This window comes from Osmerus eperlanus, chromosome 20, assembly GCF_963692335.1.
Source record: "Osmerus eperlanus chromosome 20, fOsmEpe2.1, whole genome shotgun sequence".
In the NCBI taxonomy this organism is placed as follows: domain Eukaryota; kingdom Metazoa; phylum Chordata; class Actinopteri; order Osmeriformes; family Osmeridae; genus Osmerus; species Osmerus eperlanus.
This window is the reverse complement of record NC_085037.1, coordinates 4,548,084-4,569,263: the sequence shown is the minus strand read 5'-3', so window position 1 is coordinate 4,569,263 and position 21,180 is coordinate 4,548,084. Positions and strand designations below refer to the sequence as shown.

Sequence of the window (21,180 nt, the reverse complement as noted above, 5' to 3'; positions counted from 1 at the left end):
TGGCTCGTCCAGAGCCTTTGAGAGCAGAGGTGGAGGAGGAGGTGGAGGTGAAGGAGGCCTGTGGTGTCTCCGTCAGGGAGCATCTCTGACGAGGCTTGTCCTCAGTCCTCACTGCCAGCTCTCTGACTCCAGCTTCAGGGGCTACTGGAGGGGCGGCTGAACACAGAGTCCTGTTCTCCTCCCTCTCCTCCAGGACAGGGGAGCTCAACACCAGTTTGGCCTCCAGCTGCAACGCCAGCTCCTTTATTTCATCCTCCAGACTCTCCGGACTCTTCGAGGCACCGAGGAGAGGAGAGGGGGTTGAGGCGTTGAGAGGCCCAGCGTTTCTCTTCTGGACGACAGGGGATCTCCAAGAGCTCTGCTGTGTCTCTCCAGGCACCTCAGGCTTCGCACTGCATGGAGAGACCGGTCCGTGGATTATGAAACACCATGTAGCACATACACTATCAACATCATTATCACATGAACGTGTGTTGGATGGGGAGGGCTGTTCTGAATAGTAGGCTGCCTATATGTACGGCCTACTCACCTGTTCAGTTCACCCTGTGGAGCTAGGTGGCTATCTATGCAATCACCGGCGTCAGAGGCTGCAACTTTCCCTTTGCCTGTTAGTCAAGCTACCACATTAGAATCACGAGTAATTCCTTTCTGTTTTTCCCTTAGATGCAAATGTACACTTACCTTGTGGCATGGGCCGATTGATTAAGGTTGTGGACATCAGCTCCAGAAGATCTTTGAAGTTCTTCAGGTGCGTCTGCACAGGGCGGTTCTGACCACAGGTCAAGATCCTCTCTGAACACTCCAGGAGAGGGGTGAAGGTTGCAAGGCACTCATCAATTTGTTCCTGGAGGTTGCCAATAAACCAAAAAGTGTTGGTTATGGTAGACTGTTTCTAAACAGTTGAACTGGCTAGATGTGTTAGCAGTTTCTCAGAGGTGGCACAGGTAAAACCCAGTGAAAGTGTCAGGTGTGCAGGAGTGCACAGTTAACACTCACCGACTTCACACTGTGAGTCCTTCTCAAGCTGGTCAATTCTGAGTTTGATGTTATCATTTTTTAGCTCAGCTATTCTCTGAAATAATATGACAATTATAACCTGTAGCATTCTGGCATAGTAAGGGGAAAGGTGTTGGCCTGTAGCACATTCTGGCATAGTAAGGGAACAGGTGTTGGCCTGTAGCACATTCTGGCATAGTAAGGGAACAGGTGTTGGCTTTTGTCAGTACTGAGCCAGTTAAACTTGACAAACAAGTATCACATGATATTTATAATTTTTCAACAATTATAGAAAAAAGGTGTTTGCTGCTTACTTTGAGATAATTGGATACGGCTGAATGACGATCAGGCCAAGGATTCATGTTGTGTTCTTGAGAAAATAATTGTACACTTAACTTACACAGGCTAGGCTAAACTTCACAATTAGTAAGTCTTTGCTTTTACACTTTCTGAAAGAGAAACTATTGGAAAGGAAAAGACAACACATTGGATTGTTACCAATGTTTGAAACATTTTACAAATACATGAATATGAATCTTAACCTTAACAGGACAAAATGTACAAAAGAATAGGCATTTCATTCTTACTTCATGTTTTTTCAATGTTCTTCTGCAATGTCTTGAAAATGTCACCACAGATGATTTCTATCTCTACAGCACAATGATGTCATAGAGGCATACAACAGATCCGTTGTCATATTTATTCATTCTAATCACTCCATTCCCATGGTTCTGTTTTTCATCAGAAATTCTAGAATCCAACACTATCCATTGAAAAAGAATGTCAAACATCAACAACCTGATAACTTTATTACATGGCCCGTGACCTGAATCCCTCCAATGCAACTACTGTATGTTTCTCCAAACAGACGTTTAAAGGTGTTAAAATCCACAGAAAAGATCACTGCAACAAGCCATACCACTCCAAATGAAAACATTTATTATTGTCAATAAATACTTCAAATACTGGATAAATATATACCTTAAATGTAATTATGTAGGCATCTCAAGTATGATCAAAAGAAACAGGTACATTTACATTTTTACATTTAGCAGACGCTCTTATCCAGAGCGACTTACAGTAAGTACAGGGACATTCCCCCGAGGCAAGTAGGGTGAAGTGCCTTGCCCAAGGACACAACGTCAGTTGGCATGACCGGGAATCGAACTGGCGACCTTCGGATTACTAGCCCGATTCCCTCACCGCTCAGCCACCTGACTCCCTACATGACCATTGAAGCATCATAGCAAACGTTTTTAATACTAAAGCGATAAACCATGAGAGGGTGTGGCTTATCGCAAAACAGCACAGCCCATGTTGTTCACCACACGTCCCAAGTGCTTTATTATGCTTTTTTGCTTTTATACTACGGCTACATCAATGAGAGATTTTTTGAAGCAAATAAGTGACAATGCAGTGTGTTTTAGATCAATCCTTATTTATCTCTGACAGGGAATAAAGTTCCCTAAACTCAAGGGCATAAGTTAGTTTTCAAATGTGGGTGGGACAGCTTTTTGGAATGATTGAGGATAAATATCGTACAAATAGAATTTTCTTCATAAAAAGTGAGGGGGACAGGTTGCAAAAAATGGGTGGAGCAACAATAACATCTCACTTACTTAAATACAGTGCAACAATAACATTATTATTATTATTGCAGTAGCAATCCATTGAATGCATGGTAAACCAAAAAACCAAAACACTGCAATAATACTTCTACAAAAATGAGATCTCAATTCAGTCTTACAATGACGCTCTGGATAAGAGCGTCTGCTAAATGACTAAATGTAAATGACAGTTCAATTGCAGAAGTGCATATTATCAAACACCGGATGATGCAGTCTCTTACCAGATGGTGTAACAACAGGATCTTGAATACAACGTGCAGAGAAGAGACAATTTAGCAGGCATCACAAGACATGATGAACCGCTACGCAACTACTTTCATTGTAAGTTTAACACCAGGAGTGTTTTACATAGGTCCATCTCACAAGCAAACTCAACAGGCAAAATGAACACTCCTGGGGTTGAATTAAATTAAAGAGTAGTTTCAAACGAATTCAACGGACTCTAACTTGGAATCCTCCATCCCTTGCAAGGCAGAGCTCCTACTGTGGCACGAGTAGGTCCAAGCACTTTGTCATTACATTATCTGTGCTACAGGGCAAACCAAGGTTAACAAAAGATAGAGGTCAGGGGCAAATATAATCTTTCAACTGTGTGTGTGTGTGAGGGAGAGAGACTGATCCAAATATTCACAGCATGTTTAAAAAAAACAGGAACTAACCAGGCAAGAGGTATCAGATACCAGATACCACTCAGGTACGTAAGAGAGAGAGACGGAGAGAGGCAGAGAGGCAGAGAGGCAGAGAGACAGAGGGAGGCAGAGATAGATCAGGTGACGTCTTCGATCTGGGGCTACCCTCGGCGTGGTGTCTGCATAGCCTCCATCTATGTGTGTTTGCGTGCATTCGACCGAACGAACGAACATGTGTGGACAGTATGCCCATCTGAATGTGTGACATGATAATCCTGTCAGTTGTAAACATTAAGCCTCACGGAAGCCAGGCTGTTCGGTCTGTGTCCATCAGCATGTGTGTGAAGCTGCGAGCCCTCACGTGTCTGTGCATGCCATGGTGGGAGAGTGTGTGTGTGCTGTGCATGACAACATCCCCTATCTTCTCCCTCTGTACACAGATAAAACCAGACAGAATTCTCTCTCTCTCTCTCTCTCTCTCTCTCTCTCTCTCTCTCTCTCTCTCTCTCTCTCTCTCTCTCTCTCTCTCTCTCTCTCTGTCTCTCTATCTGTCTCCCTCTGTATCCCTCTGTCTCTTTCTCTAAGTCTCAATTCAATCCATGATGCTTTATTGGGATGAATGTTCAGGCTTGGGCCATGTTGCCAAAGCAGTCCACAGTGAAGGGACAACCCATTGTAATTATTACGTAACACACATCAGAGAACTTAATCATCACTGATCTGAAAACAAACAATTATAACATAATATATAATTATAGCGATGGTTTTCATTTTCAATTGAATGTGGCATGTTAGGATGCATGAGGATGTATCTTTTGTTATCTCTCTCTCTCTCCTCTCTCTCCCTCTCTCCTTCCACACCCTCAGCTATGCAGGGTGTTATAAATCACCCGTCCCCCCTGGGAGAGAGGGAAGAGAGGGATCACCTTGAGGAACATCTCCAGTGCCCAGAGAGAAGGCCGGATGCAGAGGAGGGAGGGGAGGAGGGGAATGAATCTCCATCACTTCCGTCTCTCTACTTCCCTCTCTTGACATTCTCTCTCTCTCTATTCCTCTCTCTTGCTGTCTCTCGCCCACCCCCCCCACACACACACACACGCACGCACCCTTGCTTACCCCCTCACACACACATGCACTCAAACGCGCATGCGCGGCGAGTCTTCTGAAAGCATTGAAAATGTGTCTATAAATAATTTTTTCCCACATGCACTGTGCCATATAAAATATTTATAGTGTCCCAGTCTGCTTGGCCTGGCATTGACGCTGAGTGAGAGCGAGAGAGACAGAGATGGGGAGAGGGAAGGGAGCTCTCCAATCCCCTTACTGTTCTCTCCAGCAGCGAGCCAGGTCTTACGTAACAGACAACTGCAGTGGGATGGGATAACACGGCACCCTACAGTACCGTCATCTCCCTCCAACACTCCAAAAAGTATGCCTCTTGTTATTTCTCTTCTCTCCATCTGTCTCTCATTTCCTCTGTCTTTTCCTCTCTCTCTCTCTCTCTCTCTCTCTCTCTCTCTCTCTCTCTCTCTCTCTCTCTCTCTCTCTCTCTCTCTCTCTCTCTCTCTCTCTCTCTCTCTCTCTCTCTCTCTCTCCCACCCCGTCTCTCTCTCTCTCTCCCACCCCGTCTCTCTCTCTCTCTCTCTCTCTCTCTCTCTCTCTCTCTCCCACCCCGTCTCTCTCTCTCTCTCTCCCACCCTGTCTATCTCTCCCTCTCTCCCTTCCGCACACAAAAACACCAAATCCCAAAGATGGATCAGTACAAAGAAACATCAATATTTCAACATAGTATGTCCAGGCAAAGCAATACTTTCTGTGGACACAGATGCAACACATGTATAATGAATGACGTGTAGAGAGAATGCTCCAGTTCTCCAACAGTGCCGTCCTTCCAATTCCAGAAAACACAAATCTTACCTAAACATTGCAAGAACACGTACACTGTATCTGGTATGATATATGAACAGTTATAGGAAGTAAGGTTGGATGGGATGTGGTAACTGATTTGAGAGATCTCTGTCTGCGCTGTAGACTGGAACAATGAGGAGTAGACGTATACATTATTTAGCAGTCGGTTTTTAAATTCCTGCTCCCTGGTGTTTTCTGGGCCACTGGTTGTCAAACTGTCTCTCAGTCTGAAACAATCCTGACAACCAATAAATATCATGTTTCCCTTGCTGGGAAAAAACACACAAGTCTTCTACACGTGGGTGTTTCATATTTTTTGTGAGCATTCTTAACCTAGCTCTTGACGTTGCTCACCCCCAACTGCAGGATTCTGGAAAATTCCATCCGGATAGATTGAGCCTCAGCATTACGTAAACTGCAAATCAAATCACTTCTAATGGAGCTGATATTATTCAGATGGTGAGATGTAGGATGGCTTTGGTCCCTTCCTTCCTGGCCACCCCTTTCTCTGTCTCTGTCACACAGACAGTACACACACACACACACACACACACACACACACACACACACTCACTCACTCACTCACTCACTCACTCACTCACTCACTCACTCTTAACCTGCCATGTTCTCTCTCATTCCTCTCCTCTCGCAATGTGTTTTTGTTTCTGGCTAGTTCTCGCCTGCAGGGTACCGTTGAAAAACAAACCTATTTCTGTGTTGTCTGCTTGCTGTCTATTTCCCTCTCTGCATCTCTCTCTCTTTCTTGGAAAAGAGGTGACAGGGAAAGAACATATTAGGGCTCAGGGATCAATAAAGAGTGCTCTCCACCATGACAATCGTAGAGCGTGTGTTTGCAGGTTACTCATGGTGCAACAACATCAAAGTTGAAAAGTCTTGGGTGCGTGACAAATTGACAGGTAAAAGAGCTTGTTAGGCGTCGAAGGACACACACACACACACACACATAAACAAAGCCCCACACCAGGGACACCATAGAGGCAGGTGGATATACACACTCCGGCCCGTCTGCAGCCAATACAGTTTGAAGACAATAAATGATGTATTACTGTAAAAGAGAGCTGGTGAGTCATTCCACTCCTGGTCTCCAGCCTGCAGTGTTTGGCCCGGCACACTCCAGCTCTTACAGTAACACTGAACTCAACACCCTCTCAGAGGCCAAGATAACGGAGGATCTGCATGGATAAGAGCCTCCAGAACGCTGTATGCATGAACTGATGTTTGTGTCTGACTGGGTGTGTGTCTGTGTGACTGGATGTGTGTGTCTGTGTGACTGGATGTGTGTGTCTGTGTGACTGGGTGCATGTGTGTCTGTGTGACTGGGTGTGTCTGTGTGACTGGGTGTGTCTGTGTGTGTGTGTGTGTCTGTGTGTGTGTGTCTGTGTGTGTGTATCGAACTTGCAACTTTCTGATTATTAGCCCGATTCCCTAACCGCTCAGCCACCTGACTCCCAACACACACACACTTGAGACAGTGTTAGCAAGATGATCCCTGGAATGCAAATACACGCACACATACACACACTTGAGACAGAGAGTGTTAGCAAGATGATCCCTAGAATGCAAATCGTGACACACACACACACTCGAGACGGAGTGTGTTAGCAGGATGATACCTAGAATGCAAATACACACCCATACACACACACACACACACTCAAGACTTGAGTGCGCTACTTGACGTCAGCAGTCAACGTTTCTGGACTACAATATCCCAGCATGCTCCATGCAACAGTACATTCTGTACTGTGATGCCTCTCGTCTTCACAGCAGTGCAGAGCAGGGCACAGGGATGAGGCAATGTGTCAGACGTGACTGTATGGACTGCCGCTGGAGGTAGCGTGGAAACAGACACCGTGGTTGTACTGAAACTAGAGCATGGCCGAGGACAATAGATTACTATGTAAGTGTATCCTTGCATATGCTGTGAGTGTGTGCTGTCCTATCGGGGCTGCTGACATAACGTGCGATTATTCACTTCAGAAGCAGGTGAGAAGAAAGACAAGTTGCGTTCAGAAGGGATTCAATAAGCCGTAACTTTTATTGCACATTCCTGTTTGGTCTTGCATCGACCTTTCACTTTTCGACCTTGGTCTTAACCCGACAGTCTCGTAAAGAGTTTGGACGGAGGTTTCCCTTAGAAACGGATCTCTGGTCTATTTTACGTGTCTGTTGGCCCATTGTGAATAAGGTTTGGGCTAGGTGAATCTGACCAGATATGTGTGTCTAAGAGGAACCCCTATCCAGGACCATTTAGTTGCCAGAACCAGAACTAGACGTATGGGTATAGGACAGTCATGATGTCACTCTGGAGACCAGGAAATAGCCAGGACACAGAGGATTTCCAATCCATACAGTCAAATCCCTCCCACTTCTGCTCCTGTGGAGGACATGCTCCTTGGAGGATCTTGAGGCTTTATGACACACTGTCTAATCGTGACGTGGTCCCTGAATGTTCCCCCAAAAACACCCATCAGATACAGATACATATCATTCTTAGTTTTTTTTTCTCTTTTTCTGTGACAATACCTGCGACATGCTTCAAAATCTTCATTTTGGCAAACCACAAATAAATTAAAACACAAACATTCATAGAACACAACGTGACATTTTTAGGACATTGAAAGGAAAATAATTACGTACAGAACTGAAAAAACGAGATAAGAGAAGCATTTTCTGTTTGTTTCCCCCCCTGCTATTTTCTTACTTTTCTTGAAAAAAAGAGAGCTAGCTACCAATCACTTATCACATGCAGATATAATACAACAGAATCAATTCACCCAGTTAGTGTCTGCAAACTACCAATCTAAACTATATCACAAAATGATTCTCTTTAAACCGGCAAACACCCAATTTGGAGATATTTTATCTTATAATAACTTTTACAGTTTTCTCCTCTCAGTTCAAGAGAACACCTACTAACAACCCTGAAATGACTACCTTAACCAAAAGCAGAGAGGACCAATAGGATTTTACTTTTTGCATGATCAGATACCAGATGGTGACTAACTGCTGGAGTTTCACGCATGCCACACACACACGCCATCAATATAATACAAAAAACAAGGTGCTTAGCAATGTGATGGATTAAACACACTGTCCAATTCAAACGAATAAATCGTACTTAGGCTTCAGCTCGGCGGGGCTGACGCAGGCGCAAGAGGTTCATGACGCATCCAAAACCGAGGTTTGATTCCCAGGGGCGTACACGTGGAGCCTCTGCCTGGGCTGATTGGTTGGTTGTGTTTTTCCGACATCCGCCCTGTCACATCTACCAGCCCTTCAGGACTGTAAGTGGCAAATGCCAGAGCGGGGCGGGAGGTTCGACGTGTTCATCTGCGTGTGCGTCTACTGACAATCTGTTCAAATGTCAGGCTAATTAGCAGCTATCCTGTGACATTTACAGCCGGGTGTCGGCACACGACAGTCAGGAAGTGAAAGACTCGAAGGTGCCCAAAAGTCAGGTAGTCTCTGGCATTCAGTACCATCTCTACAGACGCAGAGAAGCCAGTTTCGCTACTACAGGTACTCTCTTCGACTGCGAGGTTGTAGGACGGGGATGGAGTGGTGTGAAGCGGAAAAAAGCCCAACGAAATGTCCTCAGCCATTTCGCATTCCAGCTGACATTTTAGGAAGCCGCCGGTAAATATCAAAGCGCTCTCGTCGCTCACTTCAACCTCCCCCCACCCCCCCGTCCCTGCTTGCTCTCGCCACACATCAATCAGTGTGGAAGAGACACACCGTCCTGTAACTAAGCACACTCCACCCATGAGAAGGCTGCTGTGTGTGTGTGTTTTAGTGTGTGTGTGTGTATGCGTGTGTAAATGTCATAACTGTGAGACAGGCTTAGAGGCTTGTTGACCATCTTGTACTTCAGTTCTTACATGGGTTTGAACAGATTAAAGAAGCAAGAAGCACACACACACAGCCGTGTCACAAGTTAAGGAAACACAGTGTGACAAAACGGCAAAACCCACACACACAGGCATGAGTATGAGTCATCATGCACTATGGGCTGACAACAGAAATATTAGCCCTGATTGACATGAAATGAAAAGATCAAGTGGATTCAGGAACACACACACACCATCATGCCTTTGACCATCTGGTATCTAAATCACATGACAATAATTCTTGTTCCTCTCCTACACATAATGCTAATTGGAAAGAGAGAGACAAAGAGAGAAAGAAAGAGAGAGTGAGCTACGGTTGAATGCCAATCACGTTTTCATGAAGTCTCTGCGTAAAGCAACATTGGATTTTTTTCTCTCTCCATTAGATATCCATACCCATCTACACAACAGTGAGCTCTAAACTTAGCAACGAGGAAAAATGATTGCGAGACAGAGCGATAGAGATAAACAGAGAGAGAGAGAGAGACAGAGAGAGCACAGCTCCACATAAATTACAATCGTCATGTTGCATTGAACTGTGAACAAAAGCACAGTCAAAAGAAAGGAGAGGAGGGGCAAGCGAGCATGAAAAGTGTGGCGCTGTCCGTCTAGTAGACATTAACGGCTTTCATGTATATGTAAATGACCCTTCAGGTGTGAAAGAAATGCATGTTTGGTGCGATGTGTGTCGTCATCAAAGGGAGAGGGGGTTGAATGAGGGTGGGGGTCGGGGCGTGGGGGGGGGTTCATGGAGGTGGATGCATCTTCCATCCCTCAGTAGTCTTTCACAGGGGGGTGGGGAGGGTTGAGCTGTACCTGGTCAGAGTCTGTCAGTCCCTCTGTGTGGGTACAGTGTGTGTGTTTGTACACCCCCCCCCCCCCCCCTCCCACAATGGTGACACACTCTCCGCTGAGACACATACACACCAGCTCCCATCTCGTAACAGTTCATAGTTCAGATGGCTCTGTCTCAAGACTCCGCCAGATCTGTTACAATGTTCCCAGTCTGCCAATCTCTGAAGCAGGGATGGAGGGAAGGGAGGAGAGAGAGAGAGAAAAACAAGTGCAGAGCTGGTGGAATGGAACGGCGGCTGAATAGAGGGAAGTGAGGAGACCTGGAGAGTTCTTGTTTGCTGTAGAAGTTCGGTGAGATGGAAAAACACTTAAACCCCCAAAAAACAAAACCAAGAAACCCTGTTGAAAACTAAAACCAAAACAGGACAACGTCGAGGAGTTGAGTTTAGCGTGGTGTGTCGTTAGCATGGGTGGCTAGCTGGCTAGCGCCGGGCGGGCAGGGAGGTGGGGGTGGTGGCGGGGGGGAGCTCCTCAGCCGTCGGACACCGGAGGGGAGACCCAGCCGTACTTCTCGTGGGTCTTCACCAGGCTCTTGAAGGTGGCCTCGGCCTCTTTGCGGCTGAAGGCCTTCTTAGACTTCCCTGCTTTCCTACAGATACGGCCCTGCATTAGGGAGGGAGGGAGAGATACATGATCAGTAGGAGCACAATTGTTGTGAATTTACATTTACATTTAGTCATTTAGCAGACGCTCTTATCCAGAGCGACTTACAGTAAGTACAGGGACATTCCCCCCGAGGCAAGTAGAGTGAAGTGCCTTGCCCAAGGACACAATGTCATTTGACACAGCTGGGAATCGAACTGCTCAGCCACCTGACTCCCCTAATTGTCAATTCACATTCATGAACTAACGTAGACCCTAATCCACGGGAGTAAGAACATTTTTTTCTTTGCTGCCTTCAAGAACTGTTTGGCAAACCAAAACACACACACACACACACACACACACACAGAAACACACACACACACACACAGAAACACACACACACACACACACACAGAAACACACACATATCAGAAGAAAGAAACAACCACAGTCATGACATTGATGCTAACAGCACAAATGCTTTTTGCGTTTGTCTAACGTTAAATCCATGTTTAAGAGCAGAGAAACCTTTTAAGATGTCACTTTCTATCACCAATGGGAATGTCCCCCCCAGAGGGGGATGGGGGTATGTAGTGCAGGGAAGCAAGATATGACACAGGCCTGCGTAGCCGTGGAGACGGTCAACCACTCCCGAATGAAGTAGGAGAGACAGTGTATGAATATGGGAGTGAAGGGTGCAAAAAGCCTGTTATCTACAGCTCAGACATGTTTGGGAGACATCTTCACTGACCCAGTGTCCATCTTGGTGAAACTGCCTTTCTTCACACGCAAGTGCTTTTAATAAACGTGGATCTGAGCAACAACCCCAAAAAACGACAAACAAAACACACACGCACACAACAACAAAAGAATAGAATATGGAAAAGGGCGTAGGCGTTGTTAGTGATATTAAAGCTGCTTACTACTGCTAAGAGCTGTACCAAGTTATTTCTGGGCACTGCCGTGTGGGAGGATGAATCAGAAGCAGAACAACAAGTCTTATATTTACAGACAATGGTTGAATACTTAAACACTGAGTGGCGCCCGTGTGATTCATTCAAAGGCCGTTCTTAATCTTTCATCGCATAATACGATTTCAAAAACCCATTAAAACAAAAGGATGGCTTGTCAAGTCTATTCGCTTTCCGAATAGGATCATGGATTGCCAATTGAACATAGTGTGGATGAGGCCTGTATATGATGTGTCCTTGTTAAGATACGTTTCCCTGTGAAGTTGTCCTTTTCCTTCTGTGATGACGGATACATAGAAGTATCTTCAGGAGCAACTGCCTGTTCTGCAAAGGATTGCATCTGTTCCACGTGACACACTGTCTTCTAAACACTGTCACATTGTGTAATAGATGAGTCAGCCGTGCGACTGGTCGGCCAGTTGATTAGGGCATATTTCCATGACTGAAACAACAGTAATCGTACCAGTAAGAAGGGGTTCTGGTATAAGTCAAACAGACTGACACAAACACACACACGTACTTACACACACTAGGGCAGACCAGAACATTCTAGATTTATATTTAAGGTTTAACCTGACTCTTCCTGTCCATTCGTTTTTTGGGCACTTGTAGAACATGGCCGTTAGAGGCTCCCTATGCCTTCTCCCATTCTATATCCTTCAATTTGTTGCTTAAACAAGGTTTGTGCTAAACGGTTTATGGCACCGGATCCAAACGTCAGCTATTGTCAGGACATACAGTATCGATTCCTAAAGACAGGTTGTAAACGGTTGATGTACATCCTGTCTGTTTGGGTGTTGAATGCTGTTCCATTGATATGTGTGGCGCCATGGTAACAGTGTGTGTGTTATGTGTACATGTGTGTGTGGTGGTGGTGGTGGTGGGGGGGGGGGTGAAAGTGTGGATAGAAGGACAGAAATTGTCCCTGCCCAGGGCCATGTCCGAACTGCATGATGCTCAACTAACCAGAAATAACAGAGAGAGAGAGAGAGAGCCAGAGAGAGAGAGAGCCAGAGAGAGAGAGAGCCAGAGAGAGAGAGAGAGAGAGAGAGAGAGAGAGAGAGAGAGAGAGAGAGAGAGAGAGAGACAGAGAGAGAGCCAGAGAGAGAAAGAGAGAGAGCCAGAGAGAGAGCCAGAGTGAGAGCCAGAGAGAGAAAGAGAGCAAGAGAGAGAGCCAGAGAGAGAAAGAGAGCAAGAGAGAGAGAGAGCCAGAGAGAGAAAGAGAGCAAGAGAGAAAGAGAGAGAGCCAGAGAGAGAAAGAGAGCAAGAGAGAAAGAGACAGATAGATAGAGAAAATAAGCCTTCGATAAGCTTCTCTAAAAGCCTATGATTTCAGGATTAAAAATGGAAAATTGAGCTTTAATTACCGATATTGTTATTTAAAGACGAAGGGAAATGGACAGAGCACGAAAAAGTGATAAAAACACAGCATCAGGAACGGAGAGGGGAAGAGACATCCTCAAAGAAAGATCCCGCAGGGTATGGAGAGAGCTGCAGAGACAAAGGAAGGGTGGAGAGAGAGACAGAGAGAGCGAGAGAGAGAGACAGAGAGAGCGAGAGAGAGAGACAGAGAGAGCGAGAGAGAGAGAGAGAGAGAGAGAGAGAGAGAGAGCGCGAGAGAGAGAGAGAGAGAGAGAGAGAGAGAGAGAGAGAGAGAGAGAGAGAGAGAGAGAGAGGAGGCGAGAGGAGTTTGAGGGTATATATTCACACCCGGGGAGACACCCGCGGGCCTGTACTGAGCCACGACCCTGTTTACCCATTTCGGTTCAGCGCCCGTTCGCTAACGTGCCCAGAGGGCTGTGCTCGTGTGAGGAGAGGCTGAAGGGTTAAGCTTGTGAATGGAGATCAGTCAATGGGCGCACAGGCTCCCAGTGCATCGTGGGAAGTGGCTTTGGGCTGAGGATTGCGTCACTCAGAAGTGTCCCAGAGCCAGAGATAAACATGACATGGCCAAAGTCATGACATCACTGAGCATGGTCTGGTGTTGTTGTTGACACTATTAACCATGCATGTGAACAGGATGTTTGCTTGTGCACTGGGACAATTTGCGAGTAGGAGAATTAGTGGAGCGCTCTGAGGACGTCTTGTGATCGAGGGCAACAAACACCAATTCGAGAGCATAGCCCCAGCAATGTCCCATTATTTATGAGATACCCACTTTTAACTGAAATATATTTGCCTTTAAGGTCACACAAACCATGCTGCACATGTACTGGAAGTGAAGATGACAGGTTTACTGGTCTCCTAACCCCTCCTGAACAGAGCCTTGACCTGCTCAGTTTAAACTCTCTGTGTTCCTCTCTCATGGTGAAAACACTGACCCTCAAAGAATTGGCTATTTGGCATGAAGACCATTCATGCTGACATGTTCATTACTACTGTGAGTATAAGTGTGTACGTGTGTGTGCATACGTGGTTAAAAAAAAGACACCATGTGTGCTATAAAGGAACACAACGCTTTTATGAGATGAGTGTAATGGCAAACGAAAAGGAAATGAACTAACACATACATACACACACACACACACACACACACACACACACACACACACACACACACACACACTAACTCACACACACGCAATCTGCGTCTATAAGGAATCAATAATGTTTTCATTAGCAAACTGAAGGAGGACGGCACTGCACCATAATTAGAGTACATAGCACAACAGCCATCTCTCAAAGCTGAGATTCATCACCATCTGCATCTAACTGCAGCCTAACACCTGACCACACAGACACCATGTGTTTAAAGACTCTTTGAAACCTTCACGTTCTGACACGGATTTTGAGTAATTTTATCATAATTTAAAAACGATCTCTGGGGATTGGTGGGTGAGGGGGGCGATTCCGATGTGCTGCCATAACGCTGTCATAGCAATGACGTCAGAGGTGACGGGCAAAACGCCAAACAGCCTACTAAGAGGATGCGACAAATGATTCTGTGAACCTATAGTAATAATGAAGCTATAACGTGTAAATAAAAAACGCAGTGTCTTTGACTAATTACGCCTATGTGAAAATAATTGAATGCATGATAGATACTCCCTGGTGTTATTTTCAATGCCCCTTATCGAGCGCTGCAATGCACCGAGAATCTGAAAACACATTTGACAGGATTACATAATAGTCAGTGGGGACAGAAAAAATCCCCATACCAGCTGACTACAGCCATCCAATCCATCCATCCATCCGTAGACCCCGCTGTCATCCTTTAGCTATATTTTTGCATTCATGTCGGTAGTTTTATTTATTTATTTGTTGAGTTATAATTGCATAACCCACGCTCATGTTTGGATTTCATCCACAGGCAGGATCGTTCTGTCCAAATTAATTCCCGCCTCTGTCGTTTTGATGTCGTTTGAGTGGTGACCTTGTCCTTTAATTTAGCATAGCCTGCCATTCATCCCAACGGTGAGGATTTTTGGAGAAGATACCAGAAGGTATAGGCTGTAGGCAGCACTGCGATGGGGGTTAGGCAGAATAGGTAATAAATCAGACAGAGAGAACGAGTGAACACTTCGTGAAATGGCCGCCATAATGTCACATAAAGATTAATCATATTCAAGATTAGGAGATGGCTTCCTTCCACAGACCACGGGTTAAAACTAAATTAATTATGTTTTATTGGGGAAATAAGGCTATGCGATGCGTATTTCGATAGCCTATCCTATTTAGTCAAGGCGAAATACTTAAGTTACGCATTGCCATGCAGTCCAATAAACACAGCTCAGCGTCTAATAGTCTACCTTTAGGAAATGTTTCCAAATAAAACGCAGACGGCACATGCCACACATGCAGGCTAAATGTAAAAGTGGTATTTAATGAACCCTCACCTGTCCTTTCACGAGGCTTGCGGCAAATTGCCTCATTACGGCTTCAACAGTGTATGCGCTGGACCATCCGCGGGGGGTCAACAATTCCATGCATATCGCTCCACCGTCCAACACGTACCCGTTCTCCAACCGGGGGGTAAGTACCCGCATGAAAGGCGGGGAGAAGGGGAAATTGTCGGGGAAAGAGACATTCAGTAGTATGAACTCGGTGTTCGTTTCTTTCATGTCCTGCCAGAGGGCAGAGTCTTTGTCCACCTGGTGCAACTTCACATTCCAATCGAAGAGATTGTCATCGACCAGCTCCACTGTTATAAAGTTATCACCTAACCGCTTAATTTCCTGAAGCTCCTTCATTAGTCTCCGCGTCCGAACCTGGGTGCAGTGTTGCCGGTGAGGCGCTAGCGGTGGTATCGAGGCACTGGTCGTTTTGCCCCCAATCACACCTCCTCCAGTTTGCTGTTTCTCTTTCGCATCTTTGCCCTGCTTATCCTTTACGGGCGGTTTGTCCTTGCTGGTGTGTTGGTCCAGCTTTTTTGCCTTTTTCTCGGGGGTACTCAGGATGTTAGTTTCGTTAGTCGTCTGGCAATGCTTCGCGTTGTTCTTCTGGTTTCCCTTCGTCCCTTTGAGTGATCCCTGGTGATGCTTGGGGTCTTCTGTGTCTCGGTCGTGAAGACGAATCAGACCGATTTTCCGCAGTAGAGTGGCCATTATTAATACGCCGTGCACAGGACGAGACTTAATATTCTCCCGGTCCGACTACTTGAAACCGTACACAACGACAATCGTCGCAATCCCCCAGTTTACTGCAACCTTAGAGGGTGTTAGCTGGGGACTTGCATGTAATCCTTGTTCAGTGCATCATCTTGTCAAGGACCGACTGAAACACACAAAAGTCATTGTCATCAAAAGGATAGAATAGTGGCACAGGTGCCTATCGTCTGTACGCTATGACTGCGGTAGATAACTGCAGACCAACTAACAGACGCGCTTAGAAATAGCTGAGCGAAACGTTCTTTTACTAGTTGGGGAAAAAAATCATTCGTATCGACCTACCCTGTTGTACGGAGAAAATCCGCCAGTGCAACGAAACGCTTACTATCACAGTCGACTCTAATTTCAAATGCTCACATCCAACAAAGCTTCCCTCGGTCTGACCTGAAGGAGCGAGCTAAGCCTTTGATGTAACTGCAGCTGCGGCAACACTGGCTCTAATGTTGCTGAGGACGAACCAACCCCGATAATCCTTAGCGGAGGCACGCGCACACACTCTTCTCAGAGCGCTCTCTCTCTCTCTCTCTCTCTCTCTCTCTCTCTCTCTCTCTCTCTCTCTCTCTCTCTCTCTCTCTCTCTCTGTCTCTCTCTCTCTATCTCTCTCTCTCTCTCCCTTTCACACACGAACATAGATAACCGAACGAACGGTGCAGACGTGGGATGGCTTCCGTTGCTTGTAGGGCTGAATGGTTAATTATGTAGATCGGACCGACTATGAGGATGATGATGAAAGTAAAAGGGGGCAGGGCTTTCGCCCCTTTTACCCCATAGCCTAGACTTTTATCCCCCCCCAATTTCGAATATTCTATATAGCTTAGTTAGATATATAAAACTCATACACGATGTTTGAATTTAAACATGCAGTTGCCAAAGGCCTATAATATAAACATATTCTATTTTTCAGTGAATTAGTCCACAGAGCAGTGTGTGTGTGAGCCTCTGAGTCTGACCTTAATTTGAACACCACAACAGTAACATTTTATTTCGTTTGTTCCGAAATGGCAATTATAAATAGCCTATATTTTGCCTGTCAAGCTGCACGACACTTTGCAGCATTTAACGACGACAGACGTAAATGTGATTGGCTGTTACTACGGTTACTGAACATTCTGCACAGTGATTGGCTGTCAAGCTGCCTGAAAGTAGTTTAGTGTTATGGGTGTTCGGAGTGCGGGGATAGTCGTTTGGTTATGATGAATTGACAAAAAACTGGTTTTATTACACCAATTATTACTGTTTATATCAGTAGAATACGTTGTTTCTTTCAAACATGGCTGAAAAATTTGACAATCTCGAAGAACATCTTGAGAAGTTTATTGAAAACATTCGACAGCTGGGAATTATCGTTAGCGACTTCCAACCAAGCAGCCAGACAGGACTCAACCAAAAATTGTAAGTGGGGATGTAGGCAAGAAGATGCGATTCAAGCCAGTTAGCTATAGTTGTGTGGTCTGTATGTAACAACATAATTTATTTGTGTAACAACAGAACGTATTTCTGCGAATATAAACTACCAAAGAACGTACATAATTGGCTACAATTTTACAACATTCGCTGCGTTCCAACCAAACAAACATGTACGTAGCCTAGCTGTCGGTACTATCCCTGCTTGTACTAGGAGAGGTTGTGGTCGCTGGTTTAGAAAATCTGCCGTACTTGCTAACGCGGATGTAAAATCTCGCCCTTTGCATTTCAGAAACTTCATGATAACTGGATTGCAGGATATTGAGAAGTGTCGACAGCAGCTCCACGAGATCAACGTTCCTCTTGAAGCTTTTGAGTGAGTTCCAACTTTCGAAATCCACGTAAATGACTACCAAAAAATTAAAACGTGAATAAATTACACTAAATTCCCTCACTTACCTAGTTCTCACAAGTGACTGTTGTTTTATTTGGTCATTATGAAAACAAATGATGTATTACATGGACTGCACCTAAAATAAATGTTGACTTAATTTTCACAGATACATAGATCAAGGTCGTAACCCTCAACTGTACACTAAGGAGTGTCTGGAAAGGGCTTTGGCGAAAAATGAGCAGGTGAAAGGAAAGATTGACACCATGACGGTAAGAGCAGCTCAGCGGTGGCCTTGTGATCTTCTAAGTCCTCCTCCCTTCCTTCTTGCTCATCTTCTTCTGACCACAATATTTGTTTTTTCTAATTGCAGAAATTCAAGAGCCTTCTGATCTCCGAGCTGGGAAAAGTATTTCCGGAAGAGATGGCCAAGTATAAAGCCATACATGGTGACGACCCTCCCTCTTAGTGACCCCCATACTGTGAACATTGACCCTGGACCTTGTCCCTTGCTCAGAGCCACAGTGGACTTTTACGAAGCGAGATTGATATGTTTGCCTGGATAAAATGAGAATTGCTCTGTCACTGATGGATTAGTTAGGATGCGGTCACAATGCGCTACAGCTGACGGCCGATATGGAGTCAGTTTAAACTTGTGTGTTGGTTCTGGTCTGAAAGATAAGCCATGAAACTCTGCAGTTGATGACAGCTCTATTTGTTACAGCATGCAAATGATGGTATTGGAAAGTTTCCCCAAATCAATCGTTTTTTTGTTGATGTTTTACAGCCAAGGTTACGGGATTGTATCTGATGTTTTTTTTTAATTTTTTTTTTTAATAAATGAATAGAATGGTATTGTGGCTGACTAATATTGCTTAATGAAATATGACCCACCTGATGTAAATATGTTTATACCCACAGTTCCTAAAATAAATCATTCTCCAACTTACCAGATTTCTATTATGACACACTTTTATATCAAGCTCAGGGCTCTCTGATGGCCACAATATGAGGTGGATTTTTTTTATTTAACATTTTTGTAGCTTGTCCCTGATCACTTGACATGGACAATATTCATTGTGTTCTTTACATTTGTATTTGTATGTGTTAATAAATGAGATTGTGATTGAAAAGAATCTCTGGCAATTGAGGATTTCTTCTTATTGACTGAGAGGGGTATTGCTTTATCCTAGCCATCGTACACAAGCCAGACTGAGATGACGGAGGGTCTCAGGCAGATGCAGAGGTGTCCTTGGTCATGTGACGTCAAGGTTACGTATCGGTGTCATGTCTCCTCATATTGTAGTCCTGCACTGTCTGTGTGAAAGGGACAGGTGCTCCAGAACCCAGGACCCATCATCATCCAGGTAGGCTGTGGCCCACCACACCTCCTCCCTCTGGGGCTTAGAGACAGGGATACCCCCCCCTGACCCTGAAGGCCAGTCCTCTAAGGCTTGGGATGGCGGGAGACAATAAGCACCGGTTTGTGATGAAGCTCATTAAATGTCTTCCCTTTGTTGGGGTCTTCACAGAAAACTTCCAGGCAGCAGTCCAGTTGGTCCTTAATAGGTTTGCTGCTGCTCAGACACCCAGTTGTCGGAGGCAGTCTGCCCATTCAGACCGAGGAGGAAGAAGTGGGTTTGTGTTTGATCCCATCTCAGTTCCCGCCTCCTCTGCCTGGGTTGACAATGCTGCCTTTGAAGTTGGTGAAAGAACATAGCAGAGTGAAGAAGGAATTTCTCACTTCCAGCCTGTGTTGGGGAAAACAGAAAAGACTGTTCATGTTCTCGCCAAGTGACAAGTAGCTACTGCCGTTGTTTGGATAGATAAATGAATAGATATGTTCTTTATTTGCCAGTTCGATTCCCGGCCGTGCCAAATGACGTTGTGTCCTTGGGCAAGGCACTTCACCCTACTTGCTTCGGGGGGAATGTCCCTGTACTTACTGTAAGTCGCTCTGGATAAGAGCGTCTGCTAAATGACTAAATGTAAATGTATTTGTTTCCTAGACAAATTGCGGACATGAACAGTAACCCATGTACAGAAGGATTATCACCATTGACATTGTAAACTAAAAAACGACTTTTGAAGGACATTGACCGTTGAAATACACGTCAGCTATGCTGTTAGCAACCTTTCACACTTGACTGTCAAATTTCCCCCTGGGTTTGGAATATTCTTGTTCTCCACGTCACGGTCAAGGCCAAACTTTCAGACCTAGAACAACAGGGGAAGGCAGGGATTTTGGGAGAAAAAGCTGAGTGTAACGATGTTTGTATTCAGCCTTAGTGTTTATATATGTGACCATGACACTTCTTGAACTGCGTGGCAAGGTGCTTTGTGTGTGTGTAAGTGCGTGCGTCTGCGTGTGTGTACATGTGTGCGTGTGTGTTTGTGTGAGCTCCACACGATGAATGACTCATCCGGCGTGGCTGGGGGTTCTCTTGTCTCTCTCTCCCACTTGTTTCCAGTCCTCCTTTCTTCCTTGGTGTTTCCCTCCTCCTCGGCGCGCTCAGGCCCACCGCCCCTGGAGCAAACATCCTCCACCGTTACCTAGGTTACCTACCTCTTTTACCCTCTCCTCCCTTTCATTATGGTGAAATGCCTTTTCTTTTTTTGTCTGTTTCCCCCCCCCCCCCCGAGAAAACAGGGTGGTGGGGAGGAGGTGGGGGGGTGGGGGGAGGTGGTGGGGTGGGGAGGAGGTGGTGGGGTGGGGAGGAGGTGGGGGGGTGGGGAGGAGGTGGGGGGGTGGGGAGGAGGTGGTGGGGTGGGGAGGAGGTGGGGGGGTGGGGAGGAGGTGGGGGGGTGGGGGGAGTTGGTCATGGTCCTGCTGGAGGTGGATCCTGTTCAGTTTGTGATCTGTTATCCCTTCTATGGTCGTGGAACACTTTAAGCCAGACCTACTTCCACAAAAGCATAAAATCTAACAATAAAAAATGGCTTTGCGGTGTTGTGCTTGAGGGTAAATATTTACGGCTGCAACTGTAACAGGGTTTTCATGCTCAGTGTTTGGGGTGCACTGCCTCATGAGTGTCACAGGTATTGTGCCGTGTGTAGGGCTGAACAATCAAACTATAACATCAGGTGATGTTCTGTAGGCTGTAGTATTTCACTTTTTAATAGTTCAGTCTGTGTTTCTAAGAACATGATTTTAACCAAATCCTTCTCTCCTCTCATTTAATTTGTGTCAGATAACCCTCTGCTGTATAATTGTCTTGTGTGGGTGTGCTGAGGTTTTTCATGAAACAGCAATTGAAATGGCAGTTTCTCCTCTGCCCTTTGGGTTAGCACGATG

The 21,180-nt window shown here is 45.4% G+C and overlaps 2 protein-coding genes across 2 annotated transcripts; one reads left to right on the top strand and one right to left on the bottom strand.

Moving 5' to 3' along the window:
• Window positions 1-7,628: 7,628 nt before the first annotated feature.
• On the bottom strand, window positions 7,629-16,624 carry ube2ql1 (ubiquitin-conjugating enzyme E2Q family-like 1). Its single transcript, XM_062486927.1, has 3 exons — window positions 16,373-16,624; window positions 15,320-16,196; window positions 7,629-10,530 (listed from the first exon to the last, which is right to left on the bottom strand). Exons 2-3 carry the CDS (start codon window positions 16,025-16,027, stop codon window positions 10,399-10,401), a joined length of 840 nt encoding a protein of 279 aa, XP_062342911.1. The 5' UTR covers window positions 16,028-16,196; window positions 16,373-16,624; the 3' UTR covers window positions 7,629-10,398.
• A 603-nt stretch (window positions 16,625-17,227) lies between these two features.
• On the top strand, window positions 17,228-19,020 carry med10 (mediator complex subunit 10). Its single transcript, XM_062486928.1, has 4 exons — window positions 17,228-17,482; window positions 17,787-17,870; window positions 18,055-18,157; window positions 18,259-19,020. Exons 1-4 carry the CDS (start codon window positions 17,361-17,363, stop codon window positions 18,352-18,354), a joined length of 405 nt encoding a protein of 134 aa, XP_062342912.1. The 5' UTR covers window positions 17,228-17,360; the 3' UTR covers window positions 18,355-19,020.
• Window positions 19,021-21,180: the final 2,160 nt, after the last annotated feature.

Coding starts and splice junctions, on each gene's coding strand:
- ube2ql1 (XM_062486927.1), bottom strand. CDS start 16,027: ATGGCCACTCTACTGCGGAAAATCGGTCTGATTCGTCTTCACGACCGA. Junction 10,531..15,319: donor CAAGCCTCGTGAAAGGACAG/GTGAGGGTTCAT, acceptor TCCCTAATGCAG/GGCCGTATCTGTAGGAAAGC.
- med10 (XM_062486928.1), top strand. CDS start 17,361: ATGGCTGAAAAATTTGACAATCTCGAAGAACATCTTGAGAAGTTTATT. Junction 17,483..17,786: donor ACAGGACTCAACCAAAAATT/GTAAGTGGGGAT, acceptor TTTGCATTTCAG/AAACTTCATGATAACTGGAT. Junction 18,158..18,258: donor GAAAGATTGACACCATGACG/GTAAGAGCAGCT, acceptor TTCTAATTGCAG/AAATTCAAGAGCCTTCTGAT.